The 24,472-nt window shown below is 36.9% G+C and overlaps 1 protein-coding gene across 6 annotated transcripts in view; it reads left to right on the top strand.

The window, feature by feature from the left end:
* Positions 1-24,472, top strand: part of CADPS2 (calcium dependent secretion activator 2) — a gene marked incomplete at both ends in the record, with an annotated part of 308,165 nt that overhangs the window by 93,206 nt on the left and 190,487 nt on the right. For all 6 annotated transcript variants that reach the window (XM_084274517.1, XM_084274519.1, XM_084274514.1 and 3 more), the window contains one exon: positions 10,163-10,495. In XM_084274517.1, the coding sequence (XP_084130643.1) occupies positions 10,163-10,495 (333 nt within the window). The remainder of the gene's footprint in view (positions 1-10,162; positions 10,496-24,472) is intronic.

Raw genomic sequence — 24,472 nt, 5'->3', positions numbered from 1 at the left:
GTGTGTGTATGTTTCCTTTTTGAAGTCTGTTTCCTTCAATCTTCAGTTTCCGCTTTCTTCTTTCTGCTTTATTATTTCTGCCTGCTTCTGTTGTCCTTCACTTGTTTTTTCCTTCATTGTCAGGGACGGACAGCTTCCTTCTGGAATTTGTTTGCTGGAGAATGGATGGGACCAACAATGCAGTGAGAGGAAGCCCTTCAGTGATACCTCCAAGGCACACTGTTACACATCCAAGTTAACAGTCTGCTTTGGGTAGCTAAAATAGACCCTTGGAAGTTCTTGCCACCAGCTTTCCATTGGTCCCCAAAGGGAGGAGTTCAGGTCAGGCAAGATCATCATATTAGGGAGCAAGTATTCAGCTCTTTTGTAAAGAGGCAGGATACTCCGGAATCAGTGTGTTGATGAGTTCCTAATACATGCTAAATTTCACTTTTCTAAATGTACTTTCACAAAAAGGGTCTGTACAGATCTCAGCCTGAACGTTCATTGCCTGTCTAAACTCAGGAGGGAAGTTGGGCCACTTTGGAGTCACACAGCCAGGTGATAGTTGGCGAATAACTTCTCCAGGATCTTGGTACTACCTGAGAGCCAAAACCCCTCAACACGCTTCAGCAAACTGGTGAACTTTGGGGCTTGGTGGAAGGGGAGACTGTACTTTTAAAGAGAAGGTAGCAGTAGCTGTAGCAAGTAGAGCTATTGCTAAAGTAATCCCCAACCGTGCTCATACAGGCAGCAGTATATAACTTGCTATGCCTCACCAGGGCACAAAAACTATTGTTGCTGTTGTCAGCCTTGGAAGGAGGATAAATAGGCTTGTTCCAAGAGGGCGTCTGGATAACTTTAATAAATGAATCCAGGAGAAAACATTGCTTCTGGGTGAAATAGTTTTGTGGATTTTTTATGGTGATTGTCACTATAGCTCTGTTTGTTCTTGTCCCCGAGGCATGAACATTGCAGTACATGGGTCTGTGAAATGTGTAGCCATCGGGTACAGAGATTTGGGAAGACTTTGGGCAATTGCTTGTGCCAGTTTCAAAAAGGAGGCAAAGAAACAAATCCCTGTGCACAGAATTCTGTAGTATGCTTACAAGCATGTAAGCCTGGAGTTCTCATTTTAATTTGCAAGAGTTTGGTTTTAGAGGTGTTGTTTTTTTTTTTACAGATAGCTGGTTGCTAAGCTGTGGGAAATGTCCAATGTGTAGCTTCATATTGCCCAAAAGAGTTGAAGAAAACAAAGTAAACCTCCTAAAGATTTCAACTTGTGATGGTTTCATCATATTTTAATGCCCTGCAGAAGGGTGGTATACAAAGATACTATATATATTAAAAAAACCCCAAAGATTATGCATCCTAAGATGATGATGGATAATTGTTTTAAATTTTATTTCTTTTTCTCACTTTCATGTAATATGATGTTTAACTTGCTGTTAACCAAAAGTTATTTTTTTTTTCTTTTTTTAGTATTTCCCCCCCCCCAAATTAGGGAAAACTGTGAAGTATACTTTTAGGAGAATAAACCTGTGATTAACAAAATCATGATAGAAATACTTGAAGACAGAAATAGGAGTTTATTGGTGTGATCTCTTAAACTTTAAGCATCTTTTGCTTTTACCTGAGGGTAAGGACTCTGTTCTGAAGACAGAGAGAAAAAGCAAAATGCGCTTTTAACTTTGATATTGAGAAAAATATCAAAGTAGTTCCTGTTTCTAGGGGGTGAAAGGGAAAAAGGATGTCAACCTGCAAACCAGTGGTATAATTTTTTTTCTATAAAAACAAAAAAAATCCTGATTTCAAAATACCAATCTCAGTAGTTCAATTTCCACTCATGTTTAGAAGCCAGTAGTTATTAAAGGTAGTTATTAAAATGCATTAGTAAATATTAGTCTCTTCATAGAATATAAATGCTGTTTCCATGGTTAATGCAGTAATTTTATTCAACTAGCATAAAAACAAATAGTATGCTCTATTAGATTGTCAAAGCTACTGCAAAAGCCATTTATTTTTGACCCAAAAGGATCTTTTTCTTGTAGTCTGATTTTATCAGACTAAATCTAAACATCAAATTCCTAATTTTTGGAGTGTTTTTTTTTCTTTCTTTCTTTCCAGACTTTCTCCTAAGTTCAATAAGAACATTGTATCTGAAACATTTATCTCTGCAACTCATGGGTATAGTGGCAAACAGTGCTGGCTGTAATGTATGCTGATTTCTACTGGGTGCAAGTCTGTCTTCCTAAAATACATAGCTGTGGAAACTGTTCCCCAAACTAGCCCTAATTCTTGATGTGAAGCACTGTGTGGTTTTAGACTACCACAGAGCTACTGTGGGCTGTGTGAACTGGTCCCAGGGAACATTACTCAGTGCTAGTGACTGAAATGGGGAATATTTCTATTCCTGTGAAACAGGAAGGACTTTTAAGTGGGTGAGAGCTGTTGACTGTGATGAGAATTGCTAATGAGCTTTTGTATGAGGAGTTTTGAGGAGCTGCTGCAGTAGCACCAAAGGTGCTGTTTAACATCACACAGTAAATGCCCTGTGCTTTGTTTTGCATCAAGTAATGCTTCTAGCACAGCATGATGATGCATGTCACATCAAATTTTTAAGTAAGAAATTTATTACGATTCCTTTTAGTTACTAGAAAGAGAATTATTGTATTTTGCTGAAATTGGCTGTTTTAAAAATCATTTATTGTGTGTCATATACTTAAAGAGTTCAGGTAACTAAAATAAATTTGGAGCTTGAGTGGAGAACACATCAGAAAAGCACATCAGAAACATGAAAAAAAATGTTTCACAAACTTGAATATTCCTCAGGCTTCCATCAAAGTCCTTTATGGCCTTGTTCGGACTTTTCTGGATTTTAATTTTAAATGACAGTTCCTAACATGAAATGGTTGCTATTAATCTTAATATTGTTCTAGCTTTGTTTCAAGCAAGCTTCAAGTAAACAAACAAACAAACAAAACAAAAGAAACCCACCAAAAAAAAAGCAAACCCTCCACCAAAAACCCCACCCAAATAAAACCCCCTTTACTACAAGAATGATTCCTTAAGGACAGAATGCTTCGCTCTGTAGTTGTACATCTGTGTCTGGTTGATAAAGTCCTCCTGAAAAAAATCTCCACAGAGAGCTATCTGTAGGCCTTATCTGACAACATTTTTTCCTAGTTACACAAAAAAGTTCAGTTTTACCATTAGTGTGTTTTAAGGATGCCCCAAACATCAGTTGCAGTATCTTTACATGGGTGAGTACATTGGAGATCTAGACAGCTAGCTGGCTCGTCAGTCTTTGTGAGCTGGTGTAGGAGAGTGTTTGGCCCTCATATAGCAATACACTTGCAATTTATGTGTGTAATGTGGTTTGAAAGCTCTGGAAACACTTGAAAGGTGGTATGTGTGATGTTGTCAGAGGCTGAACTTCCCTTGCATGCCTCACCATGGAATTTTCTTTCTTTTTTTTTTTTTTCCCTTCCCCTGAGAGAAAGAGAAATTAAACTAAACTTTAAAGGCCAATTGTGGGAGCATTGATATTTAAGGAATGTAGGATTAAAGTGTTGTATAATAAGTAACAATAACAAGCAAATGAAATTGAGGTGGCTGTTATCTTGGGGACAGTGGGTCTATCCTCTCCTTCACCAAAATCTAGTGAGTCTCTTTTTACAAGCCAACCAACTGGGAGTTGCTTGCCTGAATTGGCTCCTAAGTAAAGGACTCTGTAGGAGCCAGCACACAGTGGAATCTTTGGAGGAACTTCACCATTAATGTCTCTGCATTGGTGGTGCTACCCATGTGAACCACACTGCAGTGCTTGCAGCTCCTTAGAAAGCTTCAGGATGCCAACAGAAATAGAGACCTGGATCATCATCACTAGGAGGAGGTGCTGGTCTTTCATAAGCAAAGTCAAGCAATTACAGCAATTGTTGTAATAGCTCATAAATTTCCAAGTGCAGATAATGATGTGTTTCCCATGGTCTACCCCATTGAAGAGGATACTCTTTACTGCTGTGGTTGCTAGTGTGAAAAACAAGGACACATGCTTAATTCAGAATGGCATGCTATAATCATAGCAACAGAAGTAGGAAGGTACCATAACTCCTGGGTGAACCATTATTTAGAGGCCCTGTCTGTGTATAAAGGGTGTGGTGTATTATTCCACCTTTTTCTGGGCTGGAACAACTAGGATGCCAAGAGATTGGATCCAGTAATGCCAGAATTTAACAGAAGTGGGGGAAAAAAAGCTATTAGGCAACTTGAACTATGTGCTGTAAAGAACGGTCATAAGGAAGCTGGTTCAGATGCTGTCTAGTATGTCTAGAAGTTTACTGTCCCAGAGACATACTGTGCACATGTGTTGAGACCTGGCTGTTAAGACAATAAATGTGTCTAGAGTGTAAATGTCATTGCCTCAAAGCTGGAGCAACAGCAGAGACTGTCAAAAATGAAGAAAAATCTGTAGCTGCTCTTGTGGCAAATTAAGTTCCCAGTTGAGGCTTTCCTTAATGAAGATAAGAATTCAGTGCAGTTGTACTTCTAGGAGTACAGGGGCCAGATGACTAAAGATTTTCCTCTTCAGAGACTGAGAAATCATTCCAGGGGTCCTTCTGCCCTTCTCAGTACCCTTTTGAATTTTAAAAAAGCAAAGTTTTGCTTAAGCAAAATCCTGTTACCACAAAAAACTTGTACTCCAGAAATAAGAAGTAGTATATATATGTGTATGTGTGTTTGTGGGGGGTGTGTGTATATATGCACACATATATATCCTGTGCAAATAAAATTTTTGTTTTCACATGGTTCATAAGAAGGCAATTTTATGTTGAAAGAAGCATTCCATTATAATTAATTATGTACAAAATCAAGGGATTTTATTGCATTTTGTTGCACTGGATACACCACAGATGTGAATGGTGTTCCAAAAGAGATTTGTATTGTAAACACAATATATTTGCAATTAAAAATATGTGTGTGTGTGTGTGTGTGTGTGTGTGTGTGTGTGTGTGTGTGTGTACACTCTGCACTTTACTCTTGATGAGAATGTTAGTAGAAAGTGATAATAGGAAGTGAGATTTTGGTTAAAAATCCTGATGTGTGTGCATATATATATTTCCCTCTTAAGGTAACATACTGTTTAGAGCACAATTTTTTGTTTGCTTGGTTTTTGTTTGCTTTGAGGGTGGGCCCTAGATCATAAACCTTCACTTTATCAAACCCTTTTGCAAAGTTTTCTGCTAGGTAATGAAAGAGCCTGTAAAATAATGTGGTGAGTGCAAGCTGACCAATGTATTGCCAGTTGGCGCTGTGTCTGGTGTTGAGTCGGGATTTGTTAGAACTGATATATAAGTAGCTGAAAGGTCATGTTTTACTGGTATGTGTAGTGGAAGTATAAGATGTTTTTTTATTAATAACACCACTTACACAAACTGGTAGAAACACTGTAGGTATTCGTAACTTATTGTGGTGGGTATTTTCTTCCAACCTGGCTAAAAAGGTGACCTTAATAGAAAAGTCCATCAGTACATGTCTTTCATATGCATTTTCTTTCATTTGAGACTGTGAAAGACCTTGTATTTAATTAATTTACAAAGAAAATGCAAAGGTTCTCTGCAGTTGAGTTTATGCCAACTCTTTTGCCTATTGCTTATCCTTTTTTCTATTTTACAGTGGAGTGTAAGATTTTCATGTTTCTTTTGCCTGCATATATGATTAGTTAAATTTGGTATGGTGTTCAATAAATAGAAATATTATTCAAGTGCTGTGTGCTAAAAGATGTAAAAGCAGTTCTTTAATATTTACAATATTTTCTGAAGTTGTAGGCACTGCTAAATGATGATTTTTCATCTCTAAACATAAATAAACTTTTAATATAACTATCTAGTGCTAAAGACTATTTTCAATTAAGGTTTTTCCTAGCATTTACAACAAATGAAATTGCGTGTGTATAAAGATTGGAAAAAAAAAAGTTAATTTAAACCATACTCCAGTAGATAGATGCAAATGATAATTGTTACTGTGATTAAAAGGGAAGAAGAAATGGAGGGGTTATTTTCTTTAATTCTTACCTGATCATCTTCGAATGTTTACAATATAAGAAGGATTTTATCCATCAAAGGCTGCAAGTGTGGTTCAGTCCAAGAGTATTTAGTAGGGCTCTAAATAATTTGAATTGAAACAGTTCTTCAAGGTGGATATATTTGGTCCATCAAAACCTGTCTTTTAACTATCTGAGGTTTTCTTTCTGAATGCATTGTATGTGTTAATAGAGCTTTTTTTTTTTGGTGTTTGATAGCAGTATGTCACATAAAGAGTCAATGTGGATTTAGATTCATGGAACCAGTAATGATACTACAAGTTCAAATTCTGCCTGACAAAGAACATCATCCAGAGTTTCTTTGAGGAAGTCCAAAAAACATTGGTAGAAATGTGAATTACTTCATTAAAAACTTTTACTCTTGTCAAATTATTTCTAAATAAACCAAGGATTTCCAAATGATCATGGCTAGTCTGCCAAATCTGTTTCTCTGTAGAAATAGCTTTATTTGTCCCCACAATATCTTTGTCTGGTATATCATATTTTATATTCAATCTTCTAATTTTTTTTTCTCCAGTTCCCTCCTAGTGTTGACAGACTTGTGATAACATTTTAACACTGGAGGTTTCTGAATTATTATTTAATTAGAACCAAATCTAATGATAATACAATCGAAATAAAGGAATAAAGAGAAGACGAGATTACAACTTAGTGAATGTACCTAATTAGTATTTTGCTTTAAAGATAGATATCAACACAAATATTTTTCCTAACAGGGATGATTTGGCTGCACATACAACCCCTGTTGAAAAGTGGTGAATTACATCAAGACTACTATAAAAGCTTATGTATTTCATTGTAAAAATGAATGCTGCCAGGCAAGTAGCACCGGTGTTGTAAAGCATGTATAAATCCCAGTTTGCAGTCCTAGCCAAGATACTGGACCCACAGATACTCCCTCAGCTAAACTGACTTTCTGGAACAATGGTGAAAACAATAACTCCGCTGACATGAAGCTAATGGCATATTATTCTCTGTATAATAGCAATGCCCATAAATTTCTATTTAGAATTAAAAAAATAAAAAAAGACATAAAGCAGTTCAGAAATGCTTTGACACTGAGGAGACAAATCTCAAGAAATATGACTTGACGCGAAGGATTTTGCATTTAACATGAATTGTACCATATGTCTTTCAGGAACAGGAATAACGAGACATTTAATAGCTTTTTAATGCGTCTTACTGTGTCAAATTTGAGGCACATATGGTAGACTCCTAACTGAATTTCCATTCTCTTACTGTTTTCTGTTGCAAACAACATCTTAAAAAAGGAGTCTTTCTATTCAAATATTGTTACTATTTCCTAATTATCTCAAATACAAGTGGTTCATTTTAAAGATGGTGTTACATTTTTCTTCTTTCAGGAAAAAAATACGGTGATTTTCCATTCAAAAAGGATAAAAAATTATAATAAAAGATTTAGGTCCAGTGGATTACTTTTCAGAACCAACCATTTACTCTTTATAGTCTGTTATTCAAACCTTGGGTTTATATTTTCAGTTATTTCCTTTTGTGAAATAATAGTCTTGGAATAATTTTTGAATAAAAATACAGTTTGTGACCCTCAACACTTCAGAAGGGAACATTTTAAGGTCAGGAATGCAGACAAATTGTATTTTGTGTTTGCAAGTATCTGTTGTTTTGCCCAACATAAACACACCATCATTTTGTCAATGTTATGGGCACCAAGTGTTATAACAGTACTTCTGTGGGTAAGTGTTGAAAAAAAAAATTGATTTTTTCCCTTCAGTCTTGTAGAAAATCCACTTCAAAAATCAGAAATAAGTTTTGAATTAGTCTGGTTCATAAGTCAAGGGAAGTGCTAGCAACTTCTCACCCTCTCAGTTCTGGATTAACAGTTTGGAATGATATGACTGAAAGGAGAAGATGAAAGGTGAATGACATTCCAATGATTTACAGTGTATATTCTGCGGATTTAATTTTTATTATTCTGATCCAGTTATATTAGAAAAAACATAGGGTTTTGTAATCTTGGATAAACATGGGATTTTGTGGGGGGAAGAGCAAATAAATATTCTTAATTTCATTTTTTATTCTGCATCTGCTTTTTGCCATTGGGTATGCAAACTAATGTGATGGAAGATTTAATGCTGGTTTTGAGCAAAACAAAGTAGCCAAACTTAGTCTGAAATCATATTGAAGTCATTTTTACTTTTCTTTTCTGTTTGCTTTTCTATGAAGCTGTTGGAAGAATGACTCAATTGTAATTGCAGACTGTTAGAACAAGGAAAGGCTTAATATCCTTGTACCTGTTTGTTTTGATAAGTTTTATTGCTGAGTAGAATTTCTGACTATTGTTTGTTTTGACATGAGATTCAATATTTGTGTAACATTTTGAGGAAATTAATATCAGTATTAATTGACAGTAACCATGTCAGGTCCCCTTATGAATAGAAATTTAACCTTAGATACTTAACGTTTCCAAGGAAGGAAATCTGTCATGGTACACTTTGAGAATAAAATGTGATTAGCAGAAATTTTTATTTTTGTTTTTTTTTTTAATAATCTGTTTGGGCAAGTACTTTTAGGTTTAATCCACAGCCTTCTGTACAATATCAATTATGAAGCTTTGTAAGTGTAACTGCATTTTAAAATATGCTACAGGGGAACATGCATCAACAAGCACTGGAACTTTTAGAATGTGTTTTTCTTGAATGGTTTCCACCTGTGCACTCTGCTCATTTTTTTAACTTCTCTCCTACTGTTCTGGTTTGTATCTTCCAAATGAAACACAGCAATATTTTAGGTTGGCTGTAAGGTGCACTATCTTCCAACATGTAAGAGCATATGGTATGAAAGAGCTTTACTGTGCTGTTATCTCCATTCAGTCCATTTTCATAGCTCTTGGTGACTAAAATGACCATTGAAAATATATAATTAACTCGTCTCCCACTTCATAGCATCTTACTGAAGTAAGCAAACAGTCAGAAAGGTGATGGATAGGAAATCTGTTTAGATTACATGGTATCACATCTGTTCTTTGCATTTCAGCTGTGCCTGGGATGTTGGTATGGTGCCCAAGCAGCCTCCCAGCAGCCAAGCCTTGCAGGTTGGAGGGCCTCAAGTCCCTCTGCTGCAGGAAGCTGGGTTGTTCTCCCCAGTTTATCCATTCAGTGGCATGACACAGTTTATCCCTTCTCTAAGACATAAATACGTTATTTACATGACTGATCGTGTTGCAGAGGTCATGATTTTGTTGGTTGCTTTTTGAAATGAAAAGTTTCATGAAACTTCCTGCTAGGCATGAGCTGGCTGTACGCAGGGGCCTGAAAGTTCAAATTTGCCAAAGCCTGTATTAGAAGTGATGAATGCAGCTGTCCTTGAACACTGAAAAGCTCTTACAGAACCCTGTCCTTGATTTAACTGGGGATTTTGTTGTTGTTGTTGTAATTTGTCTGGTCATATCTTAGAGAATGTGTACTTTGGAGGAGTTTTTTGTGTTGGCTTTTGGTTAGGTTTTTTAAACAGAGAATCCCATGTTGTGTCTCCAGTATTGTATCTCTAGTAGAAGAACCAGTTCTGGAGCTCCGAGTCTTTCTTCTCTCTATGGTTGCTCCTGATTGTAGCATTTCTATGGTACATTTTTTCTCCTGGATTTCTCTCTGACCCTCTGTGAGATTCTTGGCTGTCTTAAACATCATGTTTTAACTGTTACTGATGAGTCTGGAGAGAATATAGTTTATGTATGAGTTACTTGCAAGTGACTTTTGACTTCTGTGGCTTTAAAGGTGGAATGATGAATTACATCTTGAAGGAAAGCTTTAAATTAGTTGCTGCAGGGTCAAGCTTTATTCTACCTTAGCTATTGTAAATTTACACATAAATACTTTAAAAGCCACTTAGTTTAAGTACTTGTTCAATGCAGAAACTTACATTTTCAACAAGGTCACTTGTTTCTTTATGAAAAACATATCAAACTTGAGCTGTATAACTCTTCCTTATAAAGCCACCTTACACAGGAACAAAGTACTAGCTTGTAATCAGTTTGTAAAGGATTGTTTCATGTTTGTGCTCATGCCTAACTTCTTCTGTTCTTTTTTTTTTCTTTTCTTTTCAAAGGTATTTCTCAAGAGTGACCGGGTTGCAAGAATGGTCCACAGTGGAGGATGTTCTGCAAATGACTTTAGAGATGTTTTTAAGAAAAACATAGAAAAGAGGGTCCGAAGTTTGCCAGAAATCGATGGGTTAAGCAAAGAGACAGTGTTAAGTTCTTGGCTAGCCAAATACGATGCCATATACAGGGGAGAAGAGGACTTTTGCAAACAGCCGAATAGAATGGCCTTAAGTGCTGTATCAGAGCTGATTCTGAGCAAGGAGCAACTTTATGAAATGTTTCAGCAGATTCTCGGGATCAAAAAATTGGAACACCAGTTGATTTATAATGCCTGCCAAGTAAGTATTGTTGTCACTTAGTTGTGTTATGTTAAAACTATGCCCCCACACCCTCCAACAGGTCAAGTGCTTCCTATCTGTGTGCAGAAGCCTTCAGTTTTTTAGTATATCCCCATAGTCCGAGGAGTTGAGAACCCTCAGGAAGGAATCATTGCATCTTTTGGTCACTGGAGAGCACCTGGAGAAAGGGTATTCCAGAATGTATGGTATTTATGTTACAGGGATATCCTGAAACCTTTTGCAGTGTAACAGCTCCAGGGATTTTGGTGGTTCTGCAGGATACTCTATGGTCTATATACTTTCATACCTCATATCAGTTACATAGGTATGTTTGTTCATACATTTCTGTGTATGTGAGTACGCCTTTAAAAGACATTTGCTGCCATAGACAGACAGATGATGTGTAAGTGAATTCAGGATGCTCTTGGCCATAAAGTGGCTAGAAGTTTGCTAAGTAAGAACTCAATGTGCTTAATTTCAAACACTGTCTAAAAAGTTAATTTGCATACTTTTACCTTGCTTTGTTTGGAGAGAAGAGATGTCTCCATAAATTACTGCCGCCAAGACAAACCGTCTACTCAGCAATTGTATGTGGATTTATATGCATAATCTATTCCTAATCAGAAATGTAAATGATATGTAAAAATATTTTATCTTGCCAGTCTTCATAGGGATGCAACTCTAAATGAGCAATTACTTAGGGAGGGAAAAACCTGAAAAAAACAAAGTATTTTTGAAAGTCTCACAACCCACTAGGATGGATATAGCATTTAAAGTGAGATCACACAGCTTTCTACACTGCCTATAAAATAGTACACAAGGCTACAGCTAAGCTGGTTTTCATATATTGTGCTGAAGGCTGGCTTGTAGTTATGGGCCATCTTAATATGGGAACAAATGAGGAACCTTGGACTTTGCTGCCTACTTCATTTATGGAGTAGTGTGACAGAAAATCATGTAACTATTCTATGACTGAAACATCTGTGGTGTTTAGTGTTTTTCGGGGTCACAAATCCAACTTTCAAATGAGAAAGTGTAATATTTTGTTCTGCATCAAATTATGAGGGCTTTTTTTCCCTTTGTGTTGTTTACCAACAGGGTGGAAGGAGACGTCTCAATAAGCAGTGTTTTTTTCCTCTTTGCCCCATCTTTTTCCTTTTGCCTATTAATTCATACATGTGTATATCGTGAAGCTAACCACTGTGACATACAGGTTTGTAATATAATGAAGCAGCACTGAAATCTTGAGAGATATTTCTCCTTTTTTGTTGGTGGGGTTTTTTTATACACTAGAGCATAGAGGTGTAGGGTAATTCAGTTTGGAAAAGACTGCAGAAGGTCATTCAGTCCAATCTTCAGCTCAAAGCAGGATCAGCTGTGAGTGTGCTTTGTGCTAGAAGAGCACAAACAAATGTGACTGTAGAGCTTTGAACAATTACACAAACAGAAAAATTGTTCCCTTAGTCTAGAAGAGTTCCTGATGATACAATCCACTACATTCTTACATGTTTGAAGACTTACTTTGGCTCTTCATTTTAGGAATGTTCATGGAACAAAACTGGTTTTCAAATGTCAATAATTTTCTGTCTGTTCTTAGTGCATAACCTATGGAGAGACTGAAACATTGCAGTGACTCATTTTTGTCTTCTCCCATGGTAGAATTTTGAGTATGGGATGATTTTCTTTTCTGTTTTCTTGAATTGCAAATTCAAGAGAAAAAAATATTGTGGTATGTAGGAAGGGAGAAAGACTGATTGATCATCCTGATGCATGTAAAGATGACACAACGGGCTTGCTCTTCCTGGTGTTAAGAACTGGAGGTTGTAAAATCTCTTGTGCGGGTCTCCAAAGTACACATTTTTTACCCTGGATCCATATATATATTGGCGGACAGGAAGAAAGGCAGACTTCCCTCTTTTGGAGCAGATAGAGTGGCACCTATGTATTTCAAACTGGGAAGAATGGAGAGTGAAAGTCTTCAAGACAATACCCTTCTTGTTTGGGGTTCTAACTTTCTGAAGTTTCTGCTTTTCCAAGGCAAAAATCAGATTACTTTGCTAAAGCAAAAAACTTTCGTTATGTATTCCAACAGAGTTGCTACCGTTCATACATTTTATATCCTGTTCCTGTGGTCCAGTCAAGCACATAATACACCAAAAGTATGAGAAGAAGTCTGTTGCAAAGAAAAACACAGCATTCATAGCCTTCCCAGGAAGTGTATTACAGACAGCAACCAGTCTCTGATAATGTGATGCTTTTTCTCCTTCAGCAAAATCCCTTATTTCTCATTACAGTTTTAATAAATATTTTAGTTTAGGCTGTATCTTACTCCTTTCTGTTGACAGTGTATTTATAGAAGATGAGATGAAGTTAGACTCAGATTTCAGTCAGTACTAGCAGTTTTAATTCTGCCCTAGAAGCCTCTATCTGTCTTTGTATGAAAATGCTCACTTTCATTTCCCTTTGCCACAGCTGTTTAGAATACTAGAGACTTGCAGATAATGATAATCAATAGTGTCTGGGAGCAGTGAGATAAGCGAAAGTCCAAACAGATGTTAAAATTGTATTTTTGATAGAGGTTTGATGAGTTGGCTTCTAGCCTGTGCTTGTAGCAGAGAATCAGATACATGAAATTCTGTATATTTTGCAGCTCTGAGAAACAGCTGCCCTTAACAGCAAATCTGAACAGTTATAATTTGTGCAGAAAACTCAGACTTTTTCTTTCCCCCCTTTTTTTTTGTTCCTTCCAGCCCTTTGGAAATAGGAAACAGACAAATGTCTTAAAATTTTGATGATAAGAGCAAATTATCCTGCACCTACGGGGCTGCTAAGCAGACGAGGATACTATTTCTAACAGTAGGAGGTATTGTCTGCCAGCCTCCTCCTTGTGACTTTCACTGCATTTAGAAACTTTTTATTGATTTTTCAGCAGCTCTTCCTCCCCGACCTGGTCAAAACGGAGTGCTCCCTTCAACTCTTAAACACTTGGGTATCTTGCAGCAGTTCCTCAGGCATTTCTGCTAGCGTGAGGGTTACTGCAGGGCCCCACAGGTTACCAGTTCCATCCTTTGTGTGATAGCAGGGAGAAACATAAAGTGAATATTAGCAGACCAGTACTATGACATTGTCGAACACAGTCCACATAGCCATGAGAATTGCATGTTTTTCTTCAAAGAACAACTTTTTGTGTCAATCTTTTAACACATACTAAATACCTAAGCTTATCCTTGGGTAGTGAACATTAACAAGACCTTCATATTAGGATGCTGAAGACTTCTGTGACCTTGTTTTCAACTAGAGCAAGGCCACTAACTGCCACCTATATCTTTTTGTGATTAAAAGATTCAGTTTGTAAGTGCTAACACTTTCACTTGGCTTTTATTTACATTGTGTTTCCTTGAGCTCTGTTTTATGATAAAGAAGTGATTGCCAGTTAGCTGGGACTTAATAAACTCCTTGACTTGCATTTGAGATTCCTGGCCAAAGTGTGTTGTTATGATGTGTTTGAATTATAGAGATCAGACATGATACAGTCTTCTTGGTGGTTTTTTCTTCTTTTTTTTTTTTAATTATTCGCTGATGTAGCAGATAACTTTAATGCAGAAAGTCAAACTGAAAGTCAAAGTCAAACTGATATGTGGTCATGGACTATTATTACACCACCAGTACCCGAATTTCAGTATTATGTAAATCATCACTCCACACAGAGTTTATTTTGAAAGTACCTTTATAAGGTTGACTTTATTTGGATGATCTATACCCTTTGTCTTGGGTGCAGGAAGGAGAGAACAACACTGATTTCAATAATGAAAGAATTCGTGCAAGTCACATTCTCTTTTCTGACAGGTAAAAAGTAATTTTGAGATTAGTGGAACAATTTTAAGAAGAATTATTTCAACGTCTTCTAATGTCAATTTTTTGAGAATCAACCACAAACTAATTCTTCTGGAAATAGCTTTAGATGGCACTTTGCTGCAAGATATAATTTTCTGTTTAACAGCCTTCTATTGTGTCTGGTTCACATCCTTTATTATCTTTAGCCTTTTCACAATGTAACTCTCTGTATAAATGTGTAATATTGAGAATGATGAACTATTATGTATCTGTCTTTTTTTTAGTGTTTTTATTAATTATGAGAATATTTTATGTCTCTGGAACAAAAGTCTGCTTACGGTGCTTAACAGAATTGGATTGTTCACCTAGCACTTCACTGAAGTCCAGTTCATTATTCTGTTTTGGAAATAAGTCAAATTAAGAGTATTTTAATTTGCAATACGACCTTCATAAATTTTTACTATCTCTGGTTCTGATCCTTTCCTCAGTAAAATAATGAAACAAAAAGTGCAGTTATGTCACAGATCAAAGGATTTCTTGTGGATGTTTTCCTAGAAACTTTCATATCCTGTGTAAATTATAGGGACAAATTACAACTTTATAAAACACAGAGAATAAGTTTCTTTGTACAGAATTTTCAGCGCAGATTTTGTAATCTTCTTCTTGAATTATTTAAACCATTGTTGAAGTACTTAAGTATACAGACCAGGGCTTCAGTCATTACTTAGTTCATGATAAAATATACCTGATACAACAAAGTAACCACTGAAAAATGTCAGAAAGGTACATTGCTATATTTTTGTGATAGCATCAAGTGTTAGAGAAGACATCCACTGATGTCTTAAACATCCCTCTGGACTGAAAATGTCCTTTTACCCAGTCTAAGATATTCCTGCTCCCCTATTAAGAAAAACAAAAAGTCCACATAGTCACCCAAAAAATGCAACGCAACCCCTTGTACTGGAGTGGAAAAGCCATAATTTCTTGGGTCTGTGGGACGCTATAGTGTTACAGTTAGTATTCAGGTGTTGATTGCATTTTTATATGGTAAATAAGAGTCAGCAAAATTTCTGCATGCTGTCATGGTGCCATAGTGATGTGGTTCCTTACAGAACAGGTCAGGGCTTTAAAATTGTTATATGTGTCTGTCAACCTGAAAAGTGTTTCATGCCTTTGATAACAGAAATGTTCAAATGTTTGTTCACACTTCAGGCTTGTTCACGCATCAACTCTATTGTTTTTAGTACCTGTAAATATAAGACTAAATCTTCTCCTATTCTTTCTTCCTCACAAAAAAAAAAAAAACCCAAACAAACAAAAACCCAGAAAAATCTGCTTTCTCATTGGTTTTTACCCTATTCTTCATGGGAAAAAAAGATCTGCCACTGTCTGTTCTTTAGTGAGAGCAGAATAATTCAAACCAAATACTTCAAGGCAGAAAGAAATTGTAATTTCTCTAAGGTTTTTAGATGTTGTGTCTTCTTCATGAGATGTCATTCTTGATTACATACACATAGGAGTTTCATATGAACTTATTTCAACAGTTATCTTTTTTAAATTTTTTTTGGCTGAGCTGCTTCATTTGTCTTTTCACCTCTGAGAAATCTAGAGAGGTCTTGCTCAAGACAGACGGTTCAAGGCTTTGGAAAATAATACTGCAATGTCATATATACCTCCTAAGATTACTTCTTTAATGGGAATGTGAGAAATCCAGAGCTAAGCTTAACAGTGTATGTCAGGCCAGTTTGGAGTTTCAGCTTAATAACATGAGTTCTGGTGAAAAAGGAAGTCTTGGAGCTCCTGAGTGGTTTATTTCTGTTAACACACACTGAAGATACTTAATTTAAAAAAAAAAAAAAAAACTCCTGTAAACATGTTTTTTTTTCTATAATAGCAGAGTTTAGTTTTGAAAAAAGATTGCCCTAAAGGGTGTTGATTTCTTCTCATTTGCTATAATGATAGAAGCATGATGGAAAGAATATTAAAGCATCCTCAGAGAAGCAAGTTACTTTTTTAGCATGTGTAAATATCTGACTCTGAACAGCATTTAAAAGCCTTGCAAGTTACATAATGGAGAAGTACTTTGAATTATTTTTTTGGTAGTTGAAGAGATACTGAGAAAATGCCAGAGAGAAATGGTGTGTTGGCAACAGTAATGCATATTCAGCACTTGGTTATTCCAGTATCCTTCTTATAGTCAGCTATTGGGTAAGAAAATTTGGCTTTGATATCTACATGTAAATGGAAAGCTTGAGCGAGAGAGCTGAAAAAACATGAAAATATTCAGAGGTTTACTTGTTCACTCTAAGTGTTAAGAAAAAGAAAGCATTGAGGGATTGATTTTAATTTTTAATTACTATTAAGACAAAATTTACTTGTGGATTTTTCTATAATAGAACACTATACATATGTGGCTTTGGTTCCTGTGTTTGCTTTCCACCTGCATCAATTTGGATATGTATAGTCTCAAGTAGCCTGAGAGACTACTGGCACTCATACACTACTGGATTTAGTGGTGTTTTCTAAGTTTGCATCTTTCTAGGTCTGTTCTCCTGTGTATCACGTTTCTTGTCACAAGAGGTATGACAGACTAGGACTGAGAATCAGCAGAGAGAAGCTGAGAATTATCCATCTCCCCAGATCTGTCTTGTCAATCCTTTGAGGACTGAAATCATCAGCACTGGGATTTTGGCTGCAGATCTTTTCTTCCAGGTTGTTTTGTGTTTGGTTTTTGAGGGGCTTTGGTTTGTTTTGTTTGCTTTTTTTGTATTTTTTTTTCCTGAAAGCATCTATCTTTGGCATTCCATGAGTGCAGGAAAACAGCAGGAGAATGAGCATCATAGCATAAAAAAATAAGGAAATTGGATTTGGGTTTGTTAAAGCAGATTCTTTTAAGCTTCTTCTGGTTTTTACCTTTTCCCATGTTTCTTTCCCTAAAATATTCTTTTGGAGCCTTCATGAAGTAATTAATACTATTTTGACATTCTCTTGAGTTCTAGATCCAAGGGAGTTAAATTACCTCCACAAATATACCCAGCATTTAACTTGCACTTATATTAACATCACCAGTGCATTTGACTCATATTTAATATTACCAGTTGAGGATAAAGTTCTAGCTTGGTGTTAAACAATAAAAATAAACCTTTTCTTCCAAAGCCTTTGGGATTCTTTTTTTTTTTTTTTAAATTGTTTTTAAGGAGAGATTCTGTGTCTTCAAGTAAACAAATGCAAAACAAATAATTTTGCAGCCACATTTCCAGCCTGGTGATTTTATTAATATGTTTGATTCCTAACTTATATGTGTATTTGAATGAATGCTTGTGAAGTAAGATGAATAAGTTAATGACCCATAGCATGAATTTGTCACCTTAAGACATGGTAGCAGTCTGTATTCCCTCTTTATCACTTCAAAGCAAAACAGTTTTGCTTATAACAGTCAATTCCATCTGGAGGATTAATGTGATTCTTTAGGTTTGCTCTTCTGTGGGATTTTTCATCCTATGAGGTTTCTTCCTCAGCCAGGTTGAAGCCAGCAGAAGCATATGAAAAAAGCCACAGGGAAAGAATGAGCGTTTGTTTCTGTATTCCTCTTGCTCACTGGTACTGAATGTCTTGCTCTGAAGCTTAGCTGCTTTTCCCCCCCGCATTGTTGATACTTTAAAGGGAGAACTCTTCTAGCTCTTCCTTGTGGAGAGGAAGTCTCTTTGCAACTGGCTGCCTCAACAAGGTTTATATAGGTTCCCACTCCCCAGCCACTCCAAAGAGAAAGATGCAGGTAAATTTGGAAATGAGACAGATACTATACATGCTAAACATGTTTTGAACAGAAGTATCAAAACGCAGCCATAACAGAGGATAGACTGTCCTGTATAAGAGTAATTGTGTAGATTAAATGTCTGAGAGATCTGCAGTTCTCTTTGAATAAGTTATAGTTTGTGTGTCTCTTTTTTTATCTGTTAGGAAGGTGGGTTTGGGGCTGTACTACAAATGAAAGAACTCTCAGGTCACCTTTCCAGCTATCTCCTCTGCTGAGGCTGTCCTATATCTCTGAGCTGTTGTCCTTCCAGGCTGTCAAACTCAGACACCCTTTCACCCTAAAAGAGGATTGATTCTCAACATTAGAGCCGTCATGCAGGGAGATGCTCCTTGGCCTGTCATTTATTCCTGTATTTTGTATTACAAGACTCAAAGATAGTTGCTCATATCATCCAGACTCAGTCTTGTGTCAGCACTGAGGCTGTCTGCTTTGTGATTAGATGTTCATCATTCCAAACTTCAGACATGTTTACAAGAAAGTACCTGTTTTTCTCTCTCTAGGTCTTCTGTAGGTAGGTAGATTATCTACGTTTTTATTTTCTGCTGCAGGCATGAAAGATTCTTAGGCCAACTGAAATAACCCCTTTTTTTGTCAGTAACATGAGTAGAGAGAAGAAAAAAATAATTGCAACACTCAGTCTAAAAGCTTAAATCCTACTGGGAAGGGGAAGAGTAAGAGAAGAGAAATGTAGGATTCATCTGTACTTTGTGTCCTCTATGGTAATCTGTTTCTTGAGATAAGAAATACATAAATTTGACTTCCAGGCACTTCAGCTATAAACAGGAAAAATCTGAAATAAAACTCAGGCTACTTACTTAGTAGAAACATTGACTTATAGCTGCTACTCCAAGGGGCAGTTATGTGGTAAGCACTTAGGGGCTATGACAGAAGAAATAACCCATTGCAAATGAAGTAAGGGAAGAAACAATCCTTCCTTCCCCTCTGAATAAACTGTTTTCCTAACTGGTCATGCAGTACCAGGCTTTTCTAATGTGGGAACACTAGCACTGCCCATAAATGAGGGAATATACAGAGTCAGGTCTTAGAGAGCCTCCAAAGGTACACGCGATTTCTGAAGTAGCTTTGTTTTATCCCTTGGAGCACTGTAAACTGACGGTTCAATGAATCTGGCACAGCCTTGTCCCTATACTGTGTCTTTCCTCAGGAGACTGGAGACAGAAGCATCTTGCCTGAAACACCTTCCGTAGGGAAATTTGACCTACCAGTATGCCAAGTTTGTCATCCTGCAGCAACTATTACATTTTACAGATGGATAGAAAACTTTCTGTAACGGGTGTTTAACCATCTGTTTAATATTAGTCATTTCCTCCCCTTCCCATGTTTCCAGGAGGGTTGAAGCTGGAAGTTTGTAACTTTTAGCAGCAAAGGAATTCCAGCTGTCTCTCTACAATTTTTCAAAGGAAAAATAGACTAGGATCATAGACTCTTTAAGGTTGGAAATGACCTCTAAGATCATCAAGTCCAACCATCTAGAAAAAAGACAGCAGAGAAGTGAGTTCTGTTGTGTTAAGAATGGATGTGGAACCGTTCAGGTAATGGGATTGGGACTGAAGCAAAACATGTTAAGAGCTCAGGAACAAACAGTCCTGTAGTACAGAAATTTTTAGAATTACAGGCATTTTTGTAGTCTCTGCGAAGACTGTAGAGCTCAACCTCTTGCAAGCTATTTTCATATGCATAAGGTAATCATTGTTTGTTTACATGGATACCAAGAGCTAATTATGCCTGACCAACCTGACTGCTTTCTTTCATGAAATGACTGTGTGAATGAGACCAGTGGATGGTAATGTGCCTTGACTTCAGTTGGAATTTCATATTATCCACCCCATTCACGTTTGTAAGTGGAGGAAATTGTGGTGAGCTGGGGGTCACCCTTGCAGATAACTAGCAATAGGATGAGAGGGAATGGCTGCAAGTTGCACCAGGGGAGGTTCAGGTTAGAAGTTAGGAGAAATTTCTTCTTAGGAAGAGTGGTTAGGCTTTGGAATGGGTTGCCCAGGGAGGCGGTGGAGTCACCATCCCTGAGGGTGTTTAAGGAAAGGTTGGATGAGGTACTTAGGGACATGGTTTAGTAAGTAATATAGGTGGTAAGGGGGCGGTTGGACTAGATGATCTTGGAGGTCCTTTCCAACCTTACTGATTCTGTGATTCTGTGATCTGAACAAGTTTTCTAATAGTGGGCTTGGAAATTGGCTAATTCATATACTGAAAGGATGGTAGGCAGTGGTTTAAAAGCTCAGTTTTGTAGCTGGGAACTTAACACTGAGTTTAGTATTGCTCAGTATTTTATTGACAGTTTGGATCATGAGACAAAATCTGTTTTCAGCAAATTTGTGGACAGTGCTAAACTGGAGAGTGATGCCTCATTATGCCATGGACTTGTAGAAAAAGGTAGCAGTATAGAATGATGTCCAGCTGATGCTATAGGATTGAAGAGAAAGGGAGAAAATGGGTTTCCATTTTTGTCATCTTCTAGCTTTTCTCCATCATGTTTACAAGCAGCTTCAGTAGTATAATTTTCTATACAGTGATCTTTTCAGTAGTTTTTCTTGAGGAAATTATTAGCTGTTTTTTTAAAAAAAATCTTATAATTCTCAGATATTCATATACATTTAAATACAAGTGCAGATTTTCAGCTGAATAGAAACATTGAGCCTATTTGAAAGCAGAACTTTTCATATGCAACTGAGTGTTTCGGTCTGGGGTGGGGGTTTTTTTGGTAGTGCATTTTGAAAGCATCATCATAGATAGTTTTTTTGAGAATCCATGATAAATCAGTGCTTCAGTTGTGAGTTGTCAGCCTGCATTTTAAGTTTTCTATCTAGTTAAGTCAGCCACATATAATTATTTGGGGAAAAATATTGGCATGATATTCAAGGTATTTTTTCTTGCTTAATGTAGTGCTCATTAACGTTTATTGCCCTAATTGCATATATTCCCTTTGGTTTCAACACTCCAATGAAAATCTAATCAGTGATTAATAAGTCAAGAAAACATTCTGCCTGCTATTTTTGGAGAGCGAGGAGGGTAAGCAAAAGGAGAGGGGATTTCCTTCTGAAGCAAGGATAATTTTAGGAAAACATAAACCACTGTGAGCCATTTAGTATTATAGGGCATAAATATGCATACACCAACAAGGTTTGCATGCTAATCTTTGGGTTGTCTTGGATATGGTAATCTCTGTGCGGGTGGTGGAGAGGAGGAGGGCGGAAGGGTTTTTCTGAGGAAGATCAGGACATGAGTCATAGCTCTTTTAAGGCCCATCACTTCTTGGTTAGGGTGGATGTGGGAGGGTATTCCCTAGCTAGAACCTGAAAGCAACTTGTATTGAAGGCGACAGCCAATACCTATTTCAGCAGGATCTGGGGGAAGGTGAGAGGGAGAATAAGAACACCCATTTCTTTGATCATCTTATTCACCACTGCAGTTGGGACCTCCACAGTATTTCTGGTAGGCGTGTAGATAACTGCTTAAGTGCTTTTAATAACTCTCTGGAGGCTTTTCTGTCTCTGCATTGATCGCCTAGGGACCCTGGGTTTCTGACTTAAAAGATACTTTATTTGGATGGTACAATAGGCTCTGAAGCTTTTTTTCCTCTACTTAGCTGTAGGAAGAACTCCCATACAAATAACAAGGCAAAGACTGGAGTTGAATATAAATAAAAGTTAAACTCTTTTGTGTGTGGATATTTATAATTTTGTGTTTGCAAAGTTGGAATGGAAGGCATTTTGCATAGTTAGCAACAACTGAAGCTTGACTTTACACACAGTGCTGGGATGAGTGTGAAGAGTTTGTCTTGACAGCATCCCTGAACTCCATGATCTGGATGTGAAAAGATAGTTGGATGGATTATGCTTACAGTATTTTAATTTCTCCATTCCTGATAAAAGATTGCTGTGTTGCATCCACATCCTTGATTTATCTTCCTAATATTTAGAGTTATTAGATCTGTAAATGTAAGAATCTGCCATTATTCTCCTTCCTTCTCTCTCAACACAGTATCCTTTCCTTTGTTTTTATTCCTGTCCAGTTCCAACAGAGGTAATTGAATACTGTAGTCTCAACCTCAAGAAGGACAGCCTGGGTTTTGGCTATTGATCTGTGCAATTGTCGCAAGCACCAAGAGATCAAGACATTTCCATTGCTTGTAGTGATGCTTTTAGGCTGTGCTAACACCTTTTTGTCTTCTAGAGTCCATTACTGAGCCTGTAATGTGAATCCTAATGTGATTCTAATCACCCTAATGTGGCTTCTGGAGTTAAATGTTAATACTTGATTTAAAAATAGTGCTGTTCTTGACATCAGCCCATGACAGTTTTTTTCTGAACTGCCACTTCTGTACTACATGTCCAAGTCCTGATGGTAGTGCTTTTATGGTACAGTCTTGATATTTTAGAAGGAGATTTAGAGGGAAGATTTCTTTTGTTTTCCTTTTGATCAGTTCATGGATAGTTATAGTGTGGTTTCTGTCTGATTCAATCTATTAAGAAGTGTTGCATCTTTATTCAACATCTTCACAAATATCCTGGAGAAGGCAGCATAAGGGAAATCTCTGAGTTTACAGATGACTCTAAAATGTAATGTTCTAGTTGCAAGGAGCTCCAGAAGGACTTACACAAAATGACATGGGTAGAGAAGCATGACAGATAAGCTCTAATGTAGCTAAACATAAGTTAATAATTGAGAGGAGAAATAAATTACTAGATGCCTGTGGAATACTGAACTTAGCATGAGCAGTTACCACTTGTGGAATCATTAGTTCTGTGTGGAGCAGTACATCGTTCTCCTGCTGTATATAACCTTCTTGTGTCCATATGCTGAGTATTGTGTACAGCTTTGGTCTCTCCATCTCAGGGATGTAGGGAAGGTCATTGAGTACTAGAGTGGCATTGAAAATCATGGAACAACTGCCTTTTATGGAGAGTTTGAAAGGACTGAAGTTCTTCAGTCTGGAGGTGAGAAGGTTGATGGGGAGTTGAGTTCCCAGAGAAGAGGACCATAAATTGATACTAACAGGATGAGGCATAGATATACTTTCTAACATCGCTGGTCCTTGGGCTCCACATTGATCACTAGAGTAATAAACTTCAGGGAACAAGCAGGCTCCAGCTTTTTACCTAAATAATTTTCTCTGCTGTCACTGTCCCACCCACAGTTCTGGGCTATGTGGACTGTTTGTCTGATCTAACAGGGTGCTTGTTATGTCTGTTGTACACAAAATGACTGTATGATCCAGAGAGAAAATAGGAAGGCATTTCCTTTAAAATTTGGGGGATGAAACAGGAATTGTACATATGTGTAATTACCTATTTCAGAGTTTGATAAAAACCCACATCATTTTATGCAATCAGTCAAAAAGCAAAAAAAAATGTAAACCAGTAGTTTGTAAAGTAAGCAATTTAGAATCAAGCATGATTTATCTTTTTTTTTTTCTTAAACTCTTCTCATAGATGGAAGAAGTTGAATGGCTTCTGTAAACTAGATGTTCTATCAGTTTCCTAACCTCAGTTCTTTCAATTGTCTGCATATGCTTTTAAGTTGTAAAGCAAACTATCTGCCTGGTTTTACATAGGCTTTATTGCCTCTGTCCACAGGTTACTTGTGAAATCCAAAGCTCTTGTCTTGCACTGAATGTAAAGTAAATAAATTCTTCCTGAACTTTTTTTAAAACAATTTATAAATGCAATCTAGTTAAAAATAGGATCTACCGTACTGTTAGAGCTAAACTAATTGAATTGCTTCTAGTTCTGTTATTTTAATCTTGATGATAGTGCTTATTAAATCAAGAGCCGTATTACTTTTAAGCATGTGTCAGAATGAGTGCTATGGGATATGAACCACTCAGGCAACAAAGAAGCAAGAATCATGCAAAGGGTTTCTCATGTACTGTTTTTACTGTCTGTGGTGGTCGCAACTAGAGGGATACTTAAATTTCCTGCTTTTTTTATCTAGTCTCTTTGAGTAGGGGTAGCCATTTGTATAGCATGTGGGTTATAGTTGAATTGTAAAAACAAGTGGAGCTACAGCCAAGACCAAAGCATTACTGGAGGAATAGGCATAGTTTGCGATCCTGGGGCAAATTTCTTAAATAAGCGAAATTGAAGAGCCTATGGTTGCAGAAAGGGGCATCAATGTACTGAAACTGTTCTTGGTCAGTGTTGTAATCCATGTGCACAAGCATTTGTGTTGATACAATTCATGAGATTCGTATGTCTTTATTTGATTCTCTTCACTGCAGAGAAAGTCAGAAGAGCACCAGAATCAAGGCATCTATGGAGAAGGCTGTGACAGTGTATCAACACTGT

This window comes from Gallinula chloropus (assembly GCF_964237585.1).
Source record: "Gallinula chloropus genome assembly, chromosome: 1".
Classification (NCBI taxonomy): Eukaryota; Metazoa; Chordata; class Aves; order Gruiformes; family Rallidae; genus Gallinula; species Gallinula chloropus.
This window is presented reverse-complemented; position numbering and strand designations above follow the sequence as displayed.